Genomic DNA, 21,401 nt, shown 5'->3' with positions numbered 1-21,401 from the left:
GAAATATTGAGGGTTTGTTAAAGTCAGTGGAATAATGTGTATGGAATGGAGGATGAGATTGCTATTCGTTCGCCATTGTCACAGAATGTTTTTTTTTTGCCCCGCCCCATCCCTGATATCATATAAAGCTCTCTCTCTCTCTCTCTCACACACACACACACCCACACCCACACCCACTATATATATATATATATATATATATATATATATATATATATATATATATATATATATATATATATATATATATATATACACACACATACACACACACATACACACACACACACACACACACACACAAAAGTAAGTTAAAATCAAATAAATTTTAGTTATTCCTAAACAATTAAGAACCATTAAGACACAGAACAATTCAGTGAAGCAAGTCTAACACTATGACACATTCTCCAAGAAAGGCCAACAATCACCTCAATGACCAGAGTGCTACCTTGACATAATGTCATTCGTAAGTCTCTTAGTAAAATGTTCCTCACGTGGGTACTGTTTCAGCTTGGCATGTCCATCGTTGTCGATGGAAACGGTGACAGCGAATGCAATGATATCTGCATCTGCCACATGAAATGCTTATTCTCAAAAGAGTGCTTAAGCTTTGTAATTTAAAAAAGTTCTCAAAAGTTTGACCATGTTTTATTTAAGATTGTGGATAGGTTAGTATTGAGAGTCATTTTTCCCTCTCCTTCTCACAGTTTTAAAGGTACACAACATGACAAAACTCCCAGATACTAGGAGTATTACAGCCTTTGTGATGCTACCATGTCAGCAAAATAGCATCATTGTCTTGTTCCTCAGAACACTGAAGATACAGAGCAATACTGTCAACTTCAAACTGTCCACTAGACACGGAAAGGGAAGGTGATTACTCATTTTAAGACCTGTTCATACCAAACTGATCAAATAGAGGACAATAATGCTATGTCAGTTTGAACAGAGAGGAAACCAAGGAAACGTGTTAGAAGAGTTCCTTTTTTGGAGTGTAATCACATGAGCGGGCGTGTCCTTTTCAATATATGTCAGAATTCTTCTACTGAGCAAACAACACAAAAATGAGCAGCAGGACATGACTATAGTGGTTAGCTGTAAGGCAAGGACTGCCACAAAACATACACCTCCTTTCCAGTTTGGTGTTGCTACATGTATCTGAGTAATTTGGCCAGCTGACCACTGTAAACTAGCATATCGGTCTTAGATGTTGATTCCAGCGTTGACATGAAACTGTGAACTTTCAAATAAACAATTTATGCTAATGTACTTTGCTAAGTGACACGCTGACATAAGTGACATTCTCAGCTTTAGACTGCATTTAAACTGTGATAGTTTTTGTTTAATTTCTAGAAAAGCTAGGTGATTACAGATGTAAACTAGCAATATTGTTCTCTAAACTGAGTTCTATTTCACATGGCTCCTAATTTTGACAGTGTCAACAAAAGTACTTCACTGTGTGAGTCTCAAACATGGATCCAGTGAAACAGATGAACATGCTAACAAGGGATCTTAACTGATGCTGGCCATTACTATAGCAAGTTTTATTTTCTCTGGGAAATACTTTTGCAGCATATTTAGAATGATATATACATTTCACTATTAGGCGATTTATCAAGATTTATACTAGTCTAAAATGAACATCATTGTTAAACATGTTTGCAGCAACCAACATTGTCTTGGATTTACCTCAGTCTACAATTGATCCTTAATTGATAAATCAGTGACTTACCATGATTATAATGACTCTTATGACCATTAAGGCTTGAACTGACTTGCTGTGTGGTATTTGCATTGTATTGCTCTGATATACTGGTATACGTGTAAAAATGCTTCCGTAATCTAATTAAGGCAAATCTTGCAGGGCAATCAATGGTGCCCACAAACCAGCATTCTATCTAAAATTTGACCAAGTTCAAGGTTCAGTTGGTCACTGTGAATTCGCCGAGTGCTGGTGCTACAAGAACATGTTGATACTCAACATAATATCTAATGTCTATAGATGACACGCTGATTGGCTTGACAGTCCATAAAGCCAAAACTTCCACTCTCTGTTCTTAGTTATCATAGAAATCATCATGGTAATCCTTAGAGAAAGTGCCATGACATGTCAGTATGGCACAGGGTGACTACATTGCAATGCAACAATCCTCTGCTCTGTTCACTGCTCAGCCCTTATCAATTTTGATTGGCTGAGAACAGATACATCCTGACCAATAACATTTCAGATTTTGTGGCACATTTAACTGAGTATCACAGAGTAAGAGTGCATAGAAACTGCAAATAAGGTGGGTGATTAATAAGTATTAATAGATGAGTAATTTGACCGATAAAGTAGGAAAATCATTTTGTTCCTGAACATAAGACATTAAGTGAGGGACTTTTGTTAAATAGCTTAAGCCAAGCTACAGAATAGTTTACTTAATGGAAAATTCTCTACTGAAAACCCAATCATTGAATAGGCTTAATCTGAGTATATTCATATTTAAACAAATTACTCTAGCTACTCCAGAAAATTTCTGTTGATTACAGACAATCTATCATTCTATCAAATGTTTAATTTTTGTTCTAGGGTCAATTACTAAAAGAGAAATAGTCTACCTTAGATAAGTTGCTATCTGATTGATAAATTTACAGTGCACTTATATTTGATGTAAAAATATATTTTTCTCCTCTTTTTTTGTCAGTTTGTGCAGTCTCATTATTTAAAGGCAGGGGCAGTCACATGGGATGAGAGCATGTTGGCATGTGTGCATGCTACCAAGCATTCAAGCAATGTCAACTTTTTCAATGGCCTATGAATTCATAAGCAAAGAAAAACCCTGTTTCCTGCCTTGTCTTTCCATTTTCCAAAGTCACAGAAACCATCTATCACGATTTGACAGTTCAGCTTTCCTCACATAGCAATCACAGATGATTGTTTTAGCATTCACAAACTAGCCCATGTTATGTCCACATGGATCAGAATGAGCAATGCAAGTTAAACTTACTAACTTATCCGTATCACATGCATGAGTGATATCACCTTTAATACCATCAAACTCCTCTTTTTTGACAATGTTGGGGCTTTGCCTTTCAATATGTATCTTTCAGACAGTTAACTAAATGTCTACTCATGTGTTTCTACTTTGAAACTGTAACAAGCCAAGACCTTCATTACATAGTTCACTTTCCCAAAATTCCATTGCAGGGTACCTAGTTTCCATTGTCATTTATCCACTTACTGAGTTTAAATGCAGCTTTGCTACATTTGAGATGTACATATTCTCCAGCTTGCACTTAGTACCGACCAAGTCCTGCAGTCACTTTGCTCCTGGAGGACATGGAAGGATTAATGCAAAAGCCATAATTAACTCCAACATGCTCAAGTCCTAAAAACTTTACTCAACAGCCTTTAACAGACTAGTACCAATGATTTCCTTTACCCTGCACAATAATGTCCTTGTTTCCTTTGCTCCCTAAAGCAAGAATACCATATTAGTGGTCTGACGATCTATCTCTCTCTATTAGGCTTAGTTGAGCCATGTTGCATGGAGTGGTATGGTGCAATGAGGAAGAGTTGAGAGCTGGAGGACTCTGCTGGGCTCTGAGGACTGAGACCTGCTCAGGACATCTTCCACCGGGACTAACAGCAGAGTCATGGGCCCTCAACCCACCCTGTCATGTGATGGCGAAGGTCCACTAGATCCCAAAGCCATACTCCTGCAACCTGCATGCCATACTTCACCATGGATGGACTTGGCTCTGCTGTGAGAGGCGCCACCTAGCTGCCATCAGCCTGTGCATGCATCGTGAGCAGCCGAAACACAGATGCCGAGGGAGTCTGGCCTTTGAATGTAGGCTGGATGGAGATACAGGTGGCACCCCAGCGGGCATCTGGGGCTCAAAAGGACAAGCATGTGGAGCAGACTTGTGGTGGTCATGTACTGATGGACAGAGGTCTGCTGAAAGTCCTCCGGAAGCTTTGTTGCATGACAGGGTGCATGGAACTCTAAACAGATGTGGTCAGGGAGGCAGAGGAAATAAGACAAAATAAATAGGAATGGAATAAGAATGGATTATAGGCCTTTTTGGTTGTCACTTCAGTTCATGGCTTTTAGCGTACATCTCATTTTGCCCCGTAAAGACTCAGAAGCTCTTTTTTTTCCTGATCGTGCTGATGTCATCAGTCTTTGGGATCAAATCCTAAGATGTGTAACATCAGGGCTGTGGGTGGAGTTACGGTAAGGTGAAAGGTCAAAGGACTGAGGACTGTTTGTCCATCTTTTACATCAATGATCGACTGAGGATACCTCCTTCAGGTTTTAGACAGGCACATTTTTAGAGTAACCAAAAACAACAGCATGAATCGCTTTCTGGATGGGCCACGACAACATGTGCGTTACCATGTACAGTTTCAGGTCACACTGTGGGCTGGTCACCCAACTTAAACATGAAACAGATTAAAAACAATGACCACCTCTCTTGTTTTAATACACAATGTTCTTTTCTTTTTCTTTTTTTTCTTTTTTTGTACATCTTCATGTAGTTAATGGACTAACTTCAAATCCAAGCTTTGACAAACAACTGTAGCTCACCATGGTCCCCTCATGTCCTCACACAACACAAAGCCATATATGATATTCATGAGTACTGTATCTACAAAACAGATGGATTCCACTAGGAACAAGAATAAAGTAAGAGTGCAATTATACTACCTAACCATGTCACTGAGGATACTGAGTGAATGTACACTTGATGCCTTTTTTTTCTTTTCTCGAAACAAAACAAACAACAAATGAACAATGCATATCTGTGGCTCATTATCTAGCAATGCGCTAACTCTAGAACTCTATGTTTAAGTAATGCTCTCCCCAAAACACTGGGTTTTTCAAGAGAAAATAATAGCAACCAGAGTAGTCATAATCCTTAGGACCAGAATGAAAAATAGGAATCGCTCACAAAAAACTTCATGAAGAGAGAAATGAAAAGAAGACTCTGGGCAGGGCTTGGTGGTTTTCAGTCGCGGGATGGCCGTCCAATGTAAACCAAATGACCAGAGCTCCGAGAATATCCGAGAAAGAGAAACGCGGTCTCTCGCAAAAAATCAAGGGTAGGACACATAATCCAAAACATGTTGCTGTACAGCGTAGAAATGGACAATTCCGTAAGTCTCTTTCATGGGAGACAAGGAGGTAAGAGGGAGCAGTGAGTGGAATGGGGGTCGGGTTGGGGCAGTGGGATGGGAGGGTATTCTACACAGTCAGTGGCCAAAAGCATACAAGCCATCACTGTTTTCATGAGCTGCAGTTGGAAAAGGCTGATTTCAGTGTGTACCAATAAAAAGCCAATGAGACGCTCTGATATGTCCTTTTGTGTATCTTGCAATCTTTCTTTTAGCAAAAATATCATGCAGTCTTTAGTTCCAAACCCTCTGGGGGGTGGGGGGAGGTTTGTTTTTATGTTGGTATGTTTGTTTGTAGCTTCAGAAGAAAAAGAAATTAAAATGCTTCAAATGTTTGTCTCGCATTATTCTTAAACATTCAAGTCAGTCTATATAATACTTTTTTTTTACATTGGAAAAGTCCTTTCGATTTTTTACACATGTGTATATAGAAATATAATATATAGAAATATGCATATACATATGTATGAACTTTTCCTATATGTGTATACATATTTTCCAATTGTATCAAAGCCAATTCAATGTGCTCTCAAAATATGGCCCATGTTTCCTAGAAGGATGCGCATCAATTCACATAGTACAACCAGTAGATAAGGTTGAAGAATCCGAATGTGATGGGGAAGATCACCCGGGACCATTTGTCAATGGTGCTGACATCCGTCAGGTTGGGGATCTTGAGCTTCAGCTTCGATGACCGCCTCCGCAGGCGGCAGTTGGCGCGGGCGCGCATGGCGCTGCGGTCCAGCGAGTGGTGGCCAAAGCCATCGCGCGACGAGGAAGCACCACCCGCGCCGCCGCCACCGGCTGGCTTGCGGAACTGCACGCCAGAGCTGTCAAACGACAGCACCGAGTTCCGCGAGTCACTCATGCTGCCGCCCACGTCCGACGGCATGACCTCGTTGTTCATCTCCAGCGTAGTGAGCAGGATGTTGCCGTACGCATCCACCTTGAGGAGACCAGAGAGGAGAGAGAACGAGGGAGAGAGACAGAAAGAGAGAGAGAGAAAAAGCAGCGGTCACTGGCGGGGGGGGGGGGCGTCTTGGGACAGTGGTCCTAAAGTATCTCAGAGACATCTGACTTGCCTCACAGTGTAGTGACTCATGCAAATGCAATGGTGATACCATGCCACATTTACAATGAACAATACTTGGAAGAAACTACAGAACTTTACAGAGCTTCACTCAGAACATCATGGCTGACACACAAACATTTGTTAATGGAATTGTATGAGCTGAATCTGCAGGCTTGCAGCTATTATGAGTTCTAAATGCATGTACCCTCACTTTTCTTTGTTCTTCGAGATACAGATTTCTCCGCTGTGTATATGACCTGAGGGTGTTGGTTTGAAACGGCGCTGAAATGGAGTCCTTGCAATGTGAAAGGAAAGATGAAAAGAACATTAAAATGTCCATAAAAACTTTGACAGTCAAGCATCAAGCAACATTTTTTTGTCCAAAAAATACAAAAAATGCATAACGTTTGGGTCAACAAGGAAACTGCATAAAAGTGTGCCATGTTATCTTTCATACACAGACGCCTTGACTTGGCTTCATTCAGTATGACTGTAGTGGCATCTGTCCCTCCCTCATGTGTTAGTTCCTCAAATATAGGTTTGGTCACCCAATTGACTGTTGTCGCCCATGAAAGACATTCTGAAAACTTTCAGAGTATGCAACGCAGTCATTGCATGGACAAACAATTTTTCATCTAAAAACAATTACAGTGATATCTAGTGTGATCAAGAGATTTAAGGATAAATCAGTAAATTTGACCATTGAAAATTAAATGTGGAAAAGCTTGCTTGGATGTATCTGTAGTTAGATTGAGGTTACCCTGCGGCAGTGACCAGGCAAGAACCTGATAAAGTAATGACAATGTCATCTTGCACAAGTTCTGAGCAAGCTAGGCCCCTCTTAACGATGCAGAAAGAGCTCCGATTGTATGAAAGAAGCCTTCAGTTAAGCAATGGACAGTGAGGCCTCTGAATGCATTGCAGATGGTGCCATTGAGTGAATTTCTAGGCACTGTGTCTAAGCCCTAATGCTTACACATGCTGCAGAACAAAGATCACCTAAAGTGCATATGTAATACTATTTGATGACACTTGAATATTTAATTTGATCACGTTTAGTCTCCTGATGCAGATTAAGAGCGAAGTGGGGCTGTTGGGTGGCCATGGCTGTTCCCACCTGCTCGCGCAGACGCTTGTCCTCATAGCGGGGACGCTCGTTGTTGGCTTTGTTGAGCCTCTCATTGATTTTCTTCTGCTGCTGGGGTCCTCTCCCGAAGAACACGTAGTTCACAAAGGCATATTCGAGCAGGGCCAGGAACACAAAGACAAAGCAGCCCATGAGGTAGACATCAATGGCTTTCACATAAGGGATCTTGGGGAGGGTCTCCCGCAGGTGGGTGTTAATGGTTGTCATGGTGAGCACCGTGGTAACCCCTGTGAGGGAGTAAAGCTACATGTCAGCTGTTCGATCTTTGTTATTTATTTCTCCTTTAATTCCTCCTTCCCACTGTTTTTATATTACTATATTACTGGTTTTATTTTAAACTGTTTTTGGGTACAAGGAAATTTGACATTTTTGGCAATTACCACAAAACTTATCAAAAGCTATATGTTGCTTTTGCACAATCACAGCACTCCATAACCAGGGTCCTTACCCAGGGCCACTCGAGCGGCGGAGGCATCATAGTTGATCCAGAAGGAGACCCAGGACAGGATAGTGATCAGGATGGACGGCATGTAGGTCTGCAGGATGAAGTAGCCGATGTTTCTCTTGATGCGGAAACTCAGCGACAGCCGTGGATAGGAGCCTGGGTGGAGACGGACAGAGGGTCCAGAGAAGGGGTCAGTTAAGAAGCACGTGCAGGAAAAAGCACAGCGTTTCACAGTCAACACTCCCACTACACGGCAGGCGGCCCTGCTCGCCATTTGTTTTGGATGAAGCATTTAATTTCCCCGAAGCAATGGAGTCCTTCCTGGGGACAGGTTTGATTCCAGTTAAACGTGGCTGAAAGGCGCCAGCACGGCAGATTCCACGGCCCTCTGAGAACTGTCACAGAAAGCTGCAGTGCTCCCCCTTCTATTAAATATCACCAAAGTGGAATCTAAGAAAAAGTCATCAAAATGGACATGTCCCCTAAAATTGAGAATTGAGATCAAGTGCTCTTTATGAAAAAAAAACAACTTAAGAGCTTTTCGATGGTAGGTGTGCCTCATGCAATGCTTGTTATCCATCAAAACTGAAGCTATGCTGAAATATAGTATATTTATACTGCAACATTTAAAAGTGAGAAAAATAATATTTACAGATATGTTTATGCAATTATCATTTTATATTAAATAAGCACATTTAAAATGTGTCAAAAATTTTAATTTAAGAACACTGTTCCACACAAATAAGTAAATACATATATATGTACTAAGGAAAAGAGTCATCATAGTTATTTCTACTCAAATTGGAATTCATATAGCATTAAATGATTTTATAAACCTTTCTTAGGCATTATAAATCTATAACTAAAGAAAAAAAGGAACTACATGGAGGACCCTTAATAGCATACAATTAAATAATGACTTAGTTTTCCTCAAAACCCTCAGTTTTGAGACTGTCCAGTGAGTTCTCTTCCTGTGTATGTTTGTCATTAAATATATGTGATGCTGTTTTTATACAGGTTCCCATGACATGAAGCTTATGATGCCTTGAGCCCCCGACACAAATCTGACATGAGATTAATTGCCACTTTGAAATGATTGATTACTCAAATCACTGCATCAGCAGGTTGTTAATGCAAGAGTAATGTCTTTTCCTATCCCCCGTGGTTTTCCACAGCTTCAACTTTACTCTGCTGTTTATGGCCAACCATAACAGATGCATACCCGATTCCACTGGGATCCTTTTGACTACAGTTTTATCAAAGGGAAAGTGTGGGGGACTTCATCGAGCCTTAAGTTAAACTGCAAATTACTGTTAGCAACATATAGTGACAGATGACACAATCTGGCTTCCTGTGCATCTTATGAATCAATAGTCCTCTGCCTATACCTTATTCACACTTATTCTGTAGGCTTCTGGTGAATTTAAAATTGTTTGATGGCACACACAACATCACAAAATGATGTGCCTAAATCTTCATCATGGCCAAAGGGGATACCGGCCTCGAACGTGAAACCATAGTGGTAGCATTGTTACCTCCAAAAGTATGCTTCCAAACAATAACACAGTGGCTCGAAATGCCAACCACTAGAGGCTTGGCTCTTTAACCTGAACTTCAGTTGCTACTACTAGCTGCCAATGAGCAGACACGCTTGATAGTCCCATACTGCTACAGCAACCCTGAGTTGTCACCTTCATATGGTCCTAGACACATCACACTGGGTCAGTGAATAGCTCAGCGCTCACCTGTGGTGAACCGCACTTCTCTCGACACAAGACGAAGCTCCACAATGGAGAACTGTGGCAGCTCCAGTTTGTCCACACCTGTCACAGCATTGTCCCCTCCTTGCCAGAAAAAGACGATGTCATCTGTAGTGTAGCCATCTGTAGGTAGAAAAGATGAATAAGACAGTGAAACCCAGTGTGAGCGCAATGTAATGGAATATACTGGTATTAATTTGCTGTGATCAGACCTTTGTTCTTAGAATACAAAGTGTGAGTAAGGCTGACCCTTATTTTAAAGCTTTAGACTATGCTGATGAGGCTAACAATGAATGAATACTAGAGAGCCAGCAGTTATCACTCATTAAAGCAACGTTAGGGCTTGTGGGAGAAGTGTTACTTCAACCACAGTTAATCCTATCTGCATAAGGGAACTCAGCTGTAGACAAACACCTATGTAAATTTTATTCTGAAAATATTTTGACAGAATAATATTGTCACACATTAAACTGATCTTACAGTATATTGAGTAGAGAATGTAGGCTTGAAGAAGCATCTTCTTGCACCAGAATTGCACGAGTCCATTTATATGTCGCTGGAGCATTCATGTGTTTCCCCTGATGCTCTTAGGAATTGGGGATATCTTGGCTCTGGGCTGCCTAGGCCATATTTCTTATTTTAATTATGCCACCAAAGCACGCCAGTGGTCAGTCAAGGGTCATATCATTTCTCTTCCTGGATTAGAACCCTTTGCTTCCTAATCATTTGGCCTTAACACCAGGGTTGCGGATCTACAGCACCACTCTTTTCCCTGACTGCATGCTTCTGGACCCATATTTTTCAGTGGCTAGTTGGGATAGATCCCTTGTGAGCATCCCAGCAGCTGAGCCTTGCTGTCAATGGACTTCTTCTGGGAATCTCCAAAGCATATTCCACCTAATGGTATGGTCGGTAGATTCAAGACATTATCTATGTTGAGTTTCAAAGCTGCCTTAAGCAAACTAATGGGGTTGGGGGCAGAAGGAGCATAAATGATTTTTTAAAAACTTTTTGTCACGATGCCAAGACTTGATTTGACCTATAGCTGTCAAGAATCTAAGGTGTTTTTGTACATTAAAAATTATTTGTCCAATAGTGTATCATTATGTAGTTTGACCATTAGTAGTTCCACAAGTCAACAAGTGCATTTGAGATGCAACCCTTGCCATTTGTCAATGCTACATTAGTGAGGGACAAGCTGCACACACCCAGTGGGTACTGGCGGTCAATAGCACAGGGCACCTCAGTGATAAACAGGTGAGCATGTTCAACCTTACCTCAGTACATCAATGCTGCCACTTGGCCCCTGAATGAAAACCCTCTCCGAGTGTTTATCAGCACACAGCCCCTGTTGGTTGGGTGGGCAACACTGCGGTCATGTGTGATTGGTGTAAATTAGCGTAATGATCATGCCTGCTGACATCAGGTCTCTCTAGACCACCATGTGACATCAAAGAGATGGAGTGGACGTGTTTGAACTTGCCATCTGGTTTTCAGGAAGGAGGCTAAAAGGCTTGGAAGTGAGGCTGAAAGCTATTTTTGTTGACATTATATTGAAAGTACATTTCTCCCTGATTCTGGAAAATGACCTCTTTCAGATGCCCCACTTCCAATGATTGAACTGCAAGCCAAAAAAGGTTTTGAGTCCATTGGTGATAGACAATGTAAATATGCAGAGCTTTAGGAGCTTATCAGTTTGCTTCTCTATGTAATTAACTTGGACTCCAAGCTCTGGACATAAATTTTAGGGGTGCGGAGTGCTCTCAAACCCATTTTTAAGTGTTTCTAAAAATTCATTGGTCCAATTCACTGGTATCCCTAATGATTCTTTGTCAGGTTGTTTATGTACTTATGTTGTTATTTGCTAAGGTGAAGCTAAAATGCTGTTGCATTTGTTTGTTTATAGCTTTATGCTTTTCTGAAATCTGTATATTTTCAGCAATCATGGAGCAGACACAAACGCTCTGATATTTATTAAGGGCTAATCTAAATCAGGGTCAGTAGAAAGGACCAGGGACACATTACCAACATTCACAGATCCAGGAAACATGATAAAACAGAAAGTAATACACTAAAACCAGGAAAATAACTAAACAGGCTAAACAGAAACGTACAACATGGAACACAGACTGAGATAACACGACATGGGCTAGGATAATGACCCAACCAAGGCTAGGACAATGACCAGCAACAAAACTGAACAAACACCAGGTTTAAATATATGTTCTAAGGTGTGGAAAACAAAAAATGGTGAAACTAAAAAGGGGCAGAGAAAATTAAACTAAGGATCGGAACCAAAACAAGGACGCATGCAGAAAAGAAACCAGGAAGTAATCAAAGACAAAAGACAGGGTTACCAAGGTCACATGGTCGCTAGGGAGGGGCTAACCGTGACCTCATGACATCTGTTAAGTATGATAACCTGCAGCAAGCATGTTGCTTAGTAAAAGGATATACACTGGGAGGTGTCCATAACAAGTGTGTGGATGATGGGTCAAGATGATCCAGAACAGGACCGTTATGCTGAAGGCTTATTCCATGTGGAGAGGCAATGCATTGTGAACTATGCAGATATTCATGCATCTGTGAGTGTGTGTGTGTGTGTGTGTGTGTGTGTGTGTGTGTGTGTGTGTGTGTGTGTGTGTGTATGTATCTGTTTGTGTGAGTTTCAGGTCAACTTACAGCTCTCAATCTCCAGGGTGCAGTTCTGTTCGTCCAGGGGGTATCTCCTCAGATCCATCATACATGCAGCCGTAGTGGTTATTCTAGAAATAGAGAAGCATGCGGAAGATGGGGAGGGGGACATGGGGAGTGAGAGAGAGAGATGCAAGAGAAAACCGTTACCTTGGTAACCTTTAGGAAATCGTAGCTTAGCCTTGACTGTGCCATGTAAATCTCTAAATGAGTAATGTTTGGCAGCTGCCACCACTCACCAAGAGAAAGGAAAGGGGAAAAGTGAGTACTGTATGGTAGACAAGTATTGTATAGGGCCTGGTGTCATTTCTAATGAGGGAGGGCTGGAGAGGGAGATATAGGGAGAGAGAGAAAAAAAGTGAGTGTGAGAGTGAATGGGTGAGTGACTGAATGGATTAAAGTGAATGAGTGAGAGAGAATGAGAGTGATAAAGATAAAGAGAGAGAGAGAGAGAGGAGAGAGAGATATGGGGGGGGGGGGGGCAGCTGCTTGCAGTAAACCTGGTTTGTTTAGCAACACGTTGTCTCTGCAGTACCTGCAACATCGTATGCTTTTTAGTGTTCTGTTAAGGCTGTTTGTATGAGCATCGCAAATTCTTTTCCATTGGGCAAGTTCTATATCACACTTCTTTCTAGAGTACACTGTGTCAGGCACCAAGGCTGGCCACTATCATTTTGAATAAGAAACACTACCATGTGCTGACTTGTACTGAGCAAAATATATTTATATATTACTAGTGAATAATACAAAGATAAGTTTTGAGTATTTGAGCATTTTGAATACAAGAGCTATAGTGTATAGATAATACATACAGCTACCATGATCAGCTATATTAACAGTCACATTTTTCTAAGGCAAGTCTCCTTCAAGAAACAATGATGATTCTTAACAGCCACAATGAACTTCAAATCAGCCTACATGGGCTTAAACCTGGATGGCAACAGGTCATTCTTGCTTTGGCGAGTAAGGTTTGCATGTATTTGACTAATGAAGAGTCAGTTGAAGGTCATACAGCTAACACACACAATGCATCCATTCCAGGATTCCACTGCATGCTGGCGTGAATTGTGACCCCTTCATAACAGATGTCCACGTGATGCGTGCGCGAGCAAGAGTGTACCTAACGTTCAATTTCAATAAATCCAGCATCCCCGGGAAGCGTTTCGCCTTACAAATGAGTTGTGTGGGAGCCAGTGGCGCTTCACGGAGATATTTACTACCGCAGCACATTTTTGTAATTACATTTGCGATGTTAAATCATAGCAGCTCCTCTGGTTTTTGCGGACGCTTTGTGTAAATGAAATAGGGATTCGCCAGTTTACGTGAATGGGGTGAGGGAGTAATTGAGTTTCGGCTCATCACCTCACTATGTCAGATGCATAGATGCATTTTTAGTGAGCCTTCCGATACCTTCGCTGAGCGTGTGTGTGCTGTTGTGGCACATTCTATGTAATGTGGGATCAACATACACTGGGATTGTATTTTTGAATGTTTGATTGTGTGTGTAATTACAAATGGCCAACAGTTAGAGACAAATCAAACCTAGTCCTACTATAAAAGGTTACCATTGACTGTAATTTAGTCAAAGAACTGTCTGAAATGTGCTAATGTTTTATGATGGACTAAACATGCAGTGTTGTTCTTTGAAAGAAAAATTTGAAAATGTTTGTTTTAAGAAAAAAACAACAAATATCTCGATTTAACTTTTCTCTTTTATTTTATTTTACCTTATTTGATCCCAGATTAACCATGTTCTCTTTTACTGAGGATATGGATTTTCTGTAACCCCATAAAAACTTTGGAGCCATTAAGATGGTGTGGAATAGGGGTTTTTAGTTACCAAGTTACAAAAGACATAATGTCATTCTGTGTTTCTTGCAGGCAAATGTGACAAGGCAACGTAAAGGATGGAACAGTGCATCAGGAGGTACGGGATTAACCTCGGTGCAGGGAGGAAGTGGGCCACTGAAGTTGGAACAAAATGGAGTGGAGTGCTCCTGCCTCAGGGGCTGGCTCCTGCATCACAGGAGTCTCCCAAGACCCTACACCCACTACTCCCAACCCCCCACCCCCCCACCCCCCACCCCTTTTGGGTGCCACCACTCCAGTGGGTCGGTCCCTGAGTGCTGCTCCACTAAAGAGCCAGCGCTATAACAGCTGGAGACAGGGGACTGCAGAAGTTATTCCTGCTGCCCCTGCTGCATTCATGGCAAACATGTTTTTCCTCACCACTTATATTTGGTGAACACCAAGGACATCTTTTCACTTTCCCTTCTGAATGCATTCTGTTTGTTTTCCTGCTATGTGACATTGTATTACTTTTGTACATGTACAATTTTGTAATCATGGCTGACACTAAGCATATCTAATCCATATGAAATTCATTAATACATTTCAAGGAGTTTGATTTGAATATCTCTTGGTATAACTGAAGATACAGTACAACAATGACATTGGATAGTCATCCATTTGAAGTATTATGCCTTTTACCTAAAGGTATACAAAACCTGGCCGATCAACTTAGCATGCAGTGTTTGAGAGTTGCACCATCAGCTTCACCATGCAACTATGCACCACACATTCAAGACAAGTGAGTCTACTTACTCGCGTGTTTAACGCTCCTGACAACTGCTTCCGGGCTCCCTGAGATCCATGCAAGCTAGAAGCTCGACAGCTGTCAATGGGTAAACTCATGCTAGCACCCTAGGCCTACTGTGTCAGGAGACATATTAGGTAAGCATTTAACACTTCATTAATTCCTCTTCTTGCTCCTAGATATCATCAAGTTTGCCCATTAATATGGCTGTCGGAGACCCCCACTCTCCTCAGGCTCTCTGTCTATGTCTCCCTGGTCCCAGACGTCTGGCTCATGATTTCGGATTAATGGAGCCCCTGGCTCAGTGCTTGTCCACACCCTCCTGAGACCTTTTGTCTGGCTGTGCTTGATGACAGATGTTTGGCCCTTAAGGCTGACCTCAGATCAGGCTTGATTTGCAATGCATGACAATGGATGGTTGGAGTTTTTGAGTTGGAATGCGAGGTGAGACCTGCAAACGTTTGCTGTGTACTAAATGTTTTATATAAATGCTAACTGTGCAAGCTTGGGCCATTTGAAAGAGTTTTGAATTGCAGGGCGGTTTTTCTGGCTCATTGCTGTTACAAAGTTCACTTTATCCTTTTTTTGCTCTTTTTTGGGGGGAGGGGGGTGTCACAAATTGTGATAAAATACATGATCTCGTTATTGATGTTTGTCTTGTGTTACATCGGAATTCAGCTGTAGTCTATCATCTTTTGTGAAAACATATTCTAGCATTTAAGAATGTGCTGCTATTTTTAATCCTTACAGACAATAGCAATGTGTGTGGCTGGAGCAAATGCCATACTTGCCGATTGTGGAGTTAAATTAGGTAATGGAGCATAGGCGTAACATAGTAATGTAGCCATTAAAGTGGCTTCTGTGCATTTATCTGTGAGTGTCCTATAATTAACATTTAGAGTTGCGTTTGTTTTTAGCTCTGAAGCGTTTCCAGCTGTGACTGCCCTGTGGAACCAAGGAACAAATAACATTAGTAAAAGCCCATCATTTTTTATATAACTCAAATTACAGGACAAGGGCAGTCTGCTTTACCTATCTTCCTCCGTTTTATATTTTAATTTGATATTTTCTCCCTTGTGTTTCATTTGGTACTTTTCCCCATGATTTTCTTTGAGAAGTAAACAGACTGTTGCAGTATGCTAACAGTGTTATACACTCACTCACACACACACACACACACACACACACACACACACACACTCCACCAACAAAGCACCAGGACTTTAACCTCTTAACCTCAGATTGTTTAGTTACTAATCCTAAAGCATATTTTTCACTAAATAATGGGAGATTAGTTACAGTAACTAATACCAGTTATATAAGACTAAATACTAATATGAAATATGATACTAATATGAAAGGTATGAAAATGAGTTATAAACTTCAGGCCCTGCCTGCATCAACCGCAGTAAGGTCTCCTCCCCAAAGCGGCAAGCCATTACATATTAATAGGCATTTTTTAGTGTCACGGTACGGCCCCTCCCCCCAGACGTCTACCCATGTGTGTGTGTGTGTGTGTGGCCACGCCCCCATGCGTTTTACACCTGCTCCTCGTTATGTTGTTAATTTGAGCATATAAAGTCCTTTGTGTAAACGTTAGTATTGTCAGTGTTTGATTCCCTGATGACCTTAGAGCTACGTTGTCTACTGTGTGTCTAAATAAACGTCATTGTGTGTATCACGGCTCCTCTTCCCATCCTGCTAAGTCCCTGTCTGTGATGGACCCATGGTCAGCAGTTTCGGAGAGCGACGAGCCTCAAGCGCCCAAGGTTCTGCCCAAGGCACGTTGCACTCGAATCAGTAAGCTGCCCCACGTGACTCACAAAGAGGTAGTGCCGTCATTGTCTGAAGACACTCCCTCACCTGGGGCACACAGCCCCAGGGCTCGTGTGCCTATGCGCAAGCCTCAAAGAGACAAAAAGGAGGTGTCACCAGTGCCCGCCCCAGAGACAGGCAAAACCACTGGTGCACTTCCTAAGGCATGTGCCCCAAAGCCAGAGAAGCCACCGACACCCAGCTCAGCGAAGGGCGATCCCCCAAAGCAGAGTTGGACTTCGAGCCAGCCGACGACTGGGGACAGGCTGGGGCTCCTGCCAGCTTCCCCGGACTTATTCATAACCCGTTATTTAATTATGTGCACGTACCTATCCTGGTCACTGTGTCAGTCCCAGTCACATTTAATGTATCTGTCACTTTGTCTCCATTTGTGTCTGTGCCAGTGCCCGTCAGTGTGTCCGTCCCTGTTGTCTGTTAGTGTTCTGGTCCCTGTCCCTCCCCCCCGCTGTCCTGCTCGCGCTGGCCTGTGTCGGTTCGCTCATATAATAATATAATATATATAAATAATATATCAGTTAAAAAAATCCTGGTGTCTATAATGCAGTGGACTGTTGACATACCCACCCCCAGATGTTCTATTGATCAGGCCTTCATCAGGAGGTGAGTGAGGACAGGGGTAAAAGCCATGCCCTCATTGACCCTCCTCTGTCATGGCAGGGCCAGAGCCCATGGAGGAAGAAGCAGTTTGTCATCTTCCATTATTGATAGCCTGACTGATTGGCGCTCTCCAGAATGTTTTTTTTATTTCTTTATTTTTGCTTCTCCGTTTGTGTGGAGAAATGTCGCTGGACTCTGGCTTCAGTGAAACCCAGCAGAACCGAATCCCGAGCCTAAATGTGCTGTGTGTCAGACGGTGGGGCTGGGTGGGAGCTTAGGTATTCTATAGAGAACAGCAGCATACTAAACTGGCATCAGAGCACCTCTGATGTCACAGGCTTCAGGACTGGCAAAGGATGCGTAACAGGATGGAGGTCTGCATTCTGCGAAATAAACGTGCTTCCCAAGAACAAGCCCCAGGCTAACAAAAGAAAGCTAGAAGTTCAGAGGTAAAGACCCAGCTGTGCTGATGCACCTTGTTAAAGATCATGTGACATATCTGTCTTGTGACATCGTCAGAGGAAGTTGGGGTGGGTTATCTAGTTTGCCACCTTCTCCACCGAATACCATGATCACTTCTCCACTTAATACAATTACCACTGCTCCACCTAAACCATTATCACTTCTCCACCTAAAATCAATAGCACTTCTCCACCTAAAACCATTAGCACTTCTCCATCTAAAACATTATCACATCCATTTTTGATGAGGACTGGGTGCGCTGTGAATGTCTGGCAGTTGTCTTCAACATACCAAATAGAAATTCTTCCATAGATATGATAACATGTCACCACCTAACCCTGAAATGAACTGCCATGTGAAAAGGAACCTTTGGTTTCTGCCTGTGACCAGAAGTTACACAAGGAACCTGCTCAGATCTGAAGCAATAAAAGGTCATATAAGATCCCTGCTTTTGGGAGCCAGTGTGAGAAAGACTTCATTCCAAATGCAGTTTTGTGCAATATGTTTGGTATCTCAAAATCTTCAATTTTGTGCTTGTAAAAATTACTATGTAATTCTACATTCCAGAACATTTGCACAATTTCTTTGAACCTGCAGTGACTGTTGCATACCCTGGATTTATTTGAATTTAAAGGGTGAGCCGATCAAACTTGTTATTATGGAAGCTGCAAAAGTCTGAATGACAGCATGACACTATGGAAAATCAACTGCAGTCATGCCAAGATTCACCTCAGACCGTACAGGACTGTTCCGTCCGGGTGAAGCCGGATCATGCGGTTCTTCACTGTCACACCATGCAGGAAGGACTTCTTGTCGTTCAGGAAGTAGGTGTCCGGCAGCCACAGCTGATCGGCCACACGGTTGTCCAGCGTCAGGTTGAGTGCCATCTCAGCGTAGGCCAGCCTCTTGTCTCGCCAGCTCTGCTGGAAGTACATGGTGATGGTGTAGTCCTGGGGGGGGGGAAAGAAGAGTGAGATGCTGAGATCTCTCCCAACACCACACACCAAGCATCCTGTTGACAAAGGGTGCAAAGACAGCTGAACAGAGTGCATTCGTGTCATCGTCAAGCAGCCTTGTCCTTAAAGCCTCTGATACAGTGAGACAGTGGACACACCTCAGACATACAATCATGGGTTATAGTCTAGATGAGGAACAGAAATGCAAGAGCTTTTCCATGTCATTTTAAAGGGTAGTTTGACCTGATCTGTATATAGTGTAGTTTACTGGGTGTTTTATTTCACGATTTTGAGTAATATGAATGTACTTTATTATGTAAGCCTTGTTTAGTGTAAAGCAATATTTTTTATTATTATTAGGCCAAGAATAGAGCATGTTCTTTCTGAAACTTGTTCGAATCTTGTTAGAATCAACAAGCTGCTAAAATACTGTAGGTACCAGATGCTTAGCAAGCAGTAGGTTATAATCACAAACTGGTTTCTAATCCTCCTTTAATTTAAGTACTTGTATTTACTGCAACCCTTGATCAAGCATGTGGCTCAGCAAGCATGTATGTTTATAAATTCAACTTTATATTGCAAAAACAGACACACACAATGATTTTTTTAATTAAATCACTTCTACATGTGTTTGCATATTTGTTTCATTTGAATGCAAATGTAATTTAATCTATTTAATAAAGTTTACAAGACTCCACTTGGGAGTGCAGTGATGTCCCACTGCGGCTTTGCTTAATAAATTAAATGATGAGTCAGACAAGAATTTAAGGCTCTCCTTATTTCATATCAAGATTGATTGAGACAATACTTTAAATCAATTTGAACAAAACGAGGAAGAAGAGAAAATGGTCTCGGACCACTCTACCAGTTGCATGTACCGGAAAAGCCCCATGTGATAGACCATTCGAAGTAGATATAATAATCTCACTTAACCTTAACCAAGATTGAAGTGAAACTAAATTATTCTACTAGCATTATTACAATGCAGACATATCCTTATGCATGTCTACTCAGTTTTCTTCTTTATTGTAATCTGAAGACACAGAAAGTATGAAATAGTTTTTTGAACACAAACAACTAATAAAAACAACACCTTTTTTTTTTGACTGAATATAACTCACTTTGACTGGACTTGGCCCAAAATATACCCCTGGAATGATTTACTGTGCTTTATCTAAGGGATAAAAGACACAGTCCATCTATCACTTTCCAACGGCCTGACATACCTGACAGCCTGACATTCCACACAGGTACTCTCGAGACCCGAATTGGCATATTTTATGAAACAGCATTAGGGTGCGGCATTGGCCGGGGCTAGGGTGCCACAATCTGCCTGGGCTAATGTAATAAACCACGCTCCATTGTTTAAGAATACTTCTGGGATCTTAACAAGAGGAGGAGGGGGAGGGAGGCTGTGCTAATGCTAATAGAGAGAGGAGGCTAGGTCCTGCCCTAGCACTCCGCCCAGGTGCCAGGGCTGCCTGGCTGCTGAAGGGCATGATATGATCTGCCCTAAACCTTCTGTATGAGGCCACCATGACAGTAGCACAGATAAAGGCCACTCCCAAATGCTAACCTGGCTTACTTAGATTAACACTGTTTAAATGGATCTCATTTACATATTGTTACCAGGATACCATCTTTCAGTCAGTATTAATAAGAGCAGCATCACTGGAAGAAGCATCCTTTTAAGCATCCAATTCTTTCATTCTTGTTATGGTGTGAACAATTTAAAATCTGTTTTTATATCTTTTTTTCAGCTAATAAGGAAGTGTATATGTGATTATGCTGTGATTTGTTGGCAGATGATTTTGAGCAACAATAATCAATAGGTTATAAATTCAGGTGTTCATTAACATGAAATCAGTGAAAATACCCTACAATAAAGCATTTTGTTGTGTGATTTTAAGTGAATATGCATAACAGTGATTTTATGCTCTATGATTTTATTATAGGCCTTTATTCTAATGTTAGTGAGAATCATCGCATGTACCAGGAAAATGAAAATATATGTTATGTAGCATCTAGGGAAAGGTTTGTGACCACTGCCTTTGCCTTTCCATATGTTTTGTGCAGAAACATACTGTTCATCAGATTGAAAAAGAATAAATGTAACTGTGATGCAGTGCATACAGACATTTAATGGTACTTTAATTTGTCTGATGTCCTGCACCATTCGCCATACTGGCCATGCTTATTAGCTAGTGACAGGTGATGCTGATCGGCCAGTGCGCATATTAAATAATAAACTCCCGTCTATGTTTTAAAACCCAAGTAAGGCAGAATGTGCATTCTCTAAGTGGATGGCACAGGAGACTATTGTAGTCACCCAGCTGCTCTTAAAATGACTTATATTCCCAGAGTTGTATGCTCTGTGAGAATATTAACATCTAAGAAACTCTGTTTTATGTTCTTTCACCATCTGCAAAGGCAACTACTAGAAGGTGGTAAACTTTATGTGAAACTCTGCAAGAACTGCTAAGAACTGGATATTTACTACAGCCCATGCCAGTAGTAGTGAAGCTGGGTGAGGCAAAGGGGCTCATGCGATGCTGGAGCTTTGATCATTTATTGGATTAAGAAAGATAAGCCTGCAAAAAAATCTCTTACATCTGCAGTTCTATTCGTTACATCTGCTGTTATATCTGTTATATCTGCAGTTATATCTGCAA

General features: G+C 41.5%; 1 protein-coding gene across 2 annotated transcripts in view; it reads right to left on the bottom strand.

Moving 5' to 3' along the window:
• Positions 1-273: 273 nt before the first annotated feature.
• The window catches only part of gabrb4 (gamma-aminobutyric acid type A receptor subunit beta4), a 46,421-nt gene continuing 25,293 nt past the window's right edge, over positions 274-21,401 (bottom strand). Inside the window, exons 4-10 of one of the 2 annotated variants that reach the window (XM_027019457.2) lie at positions 18,503-18,723; positions 12,271-12,353; positions 9,574-9,711; positions 7,832-7,984; positions 7,354-7,610; positions 6,442-6,531; positions 274-6,110 (exon numbers count right to left, since the gene is read on the bottom strand). In XM_027019457.2, the coding sequence (XP_026875258.2) occupies positions 5,730-6,110; positions 6,442-6,531; positions 7,354-7,610; positions 7,832-7,984; positions 9,574-9,711; positions 12,271-12,353; positions 18,503-18,723 (1,323 nt within the window). In that variant the 3' untranslated portion in view covers positions 274-5,729. The remainder of the gene's footprint in view (positions 6,111-6,441; positions 6,532-7,353; positions 7,611-7,831; positions 7,985-9,573; positions 9,712-12,270; positions 12,354-18,502; positions 18,724-21,401) is intronic. The other variant, XM_035527552.1, reaches the window with a different exon arrangement.

This window comes from Electrophorus electricus, chromosome 6, assembly GCF_013358815.1.
Source record: "Electrophorus electricus isolate fEleEle1 chromosome 6, fEleEle1.pri, whole genome shotgun sequence".
NCBI lineage: Eukaryota > Metazoa > Chordata > Actinopteri > Gymnotiformes > Gymnotidae > Electrophorus > Electrophorus electricus.
This window is presented reverse-complemented; position numbering and strand designations above follow the sequence as displayed.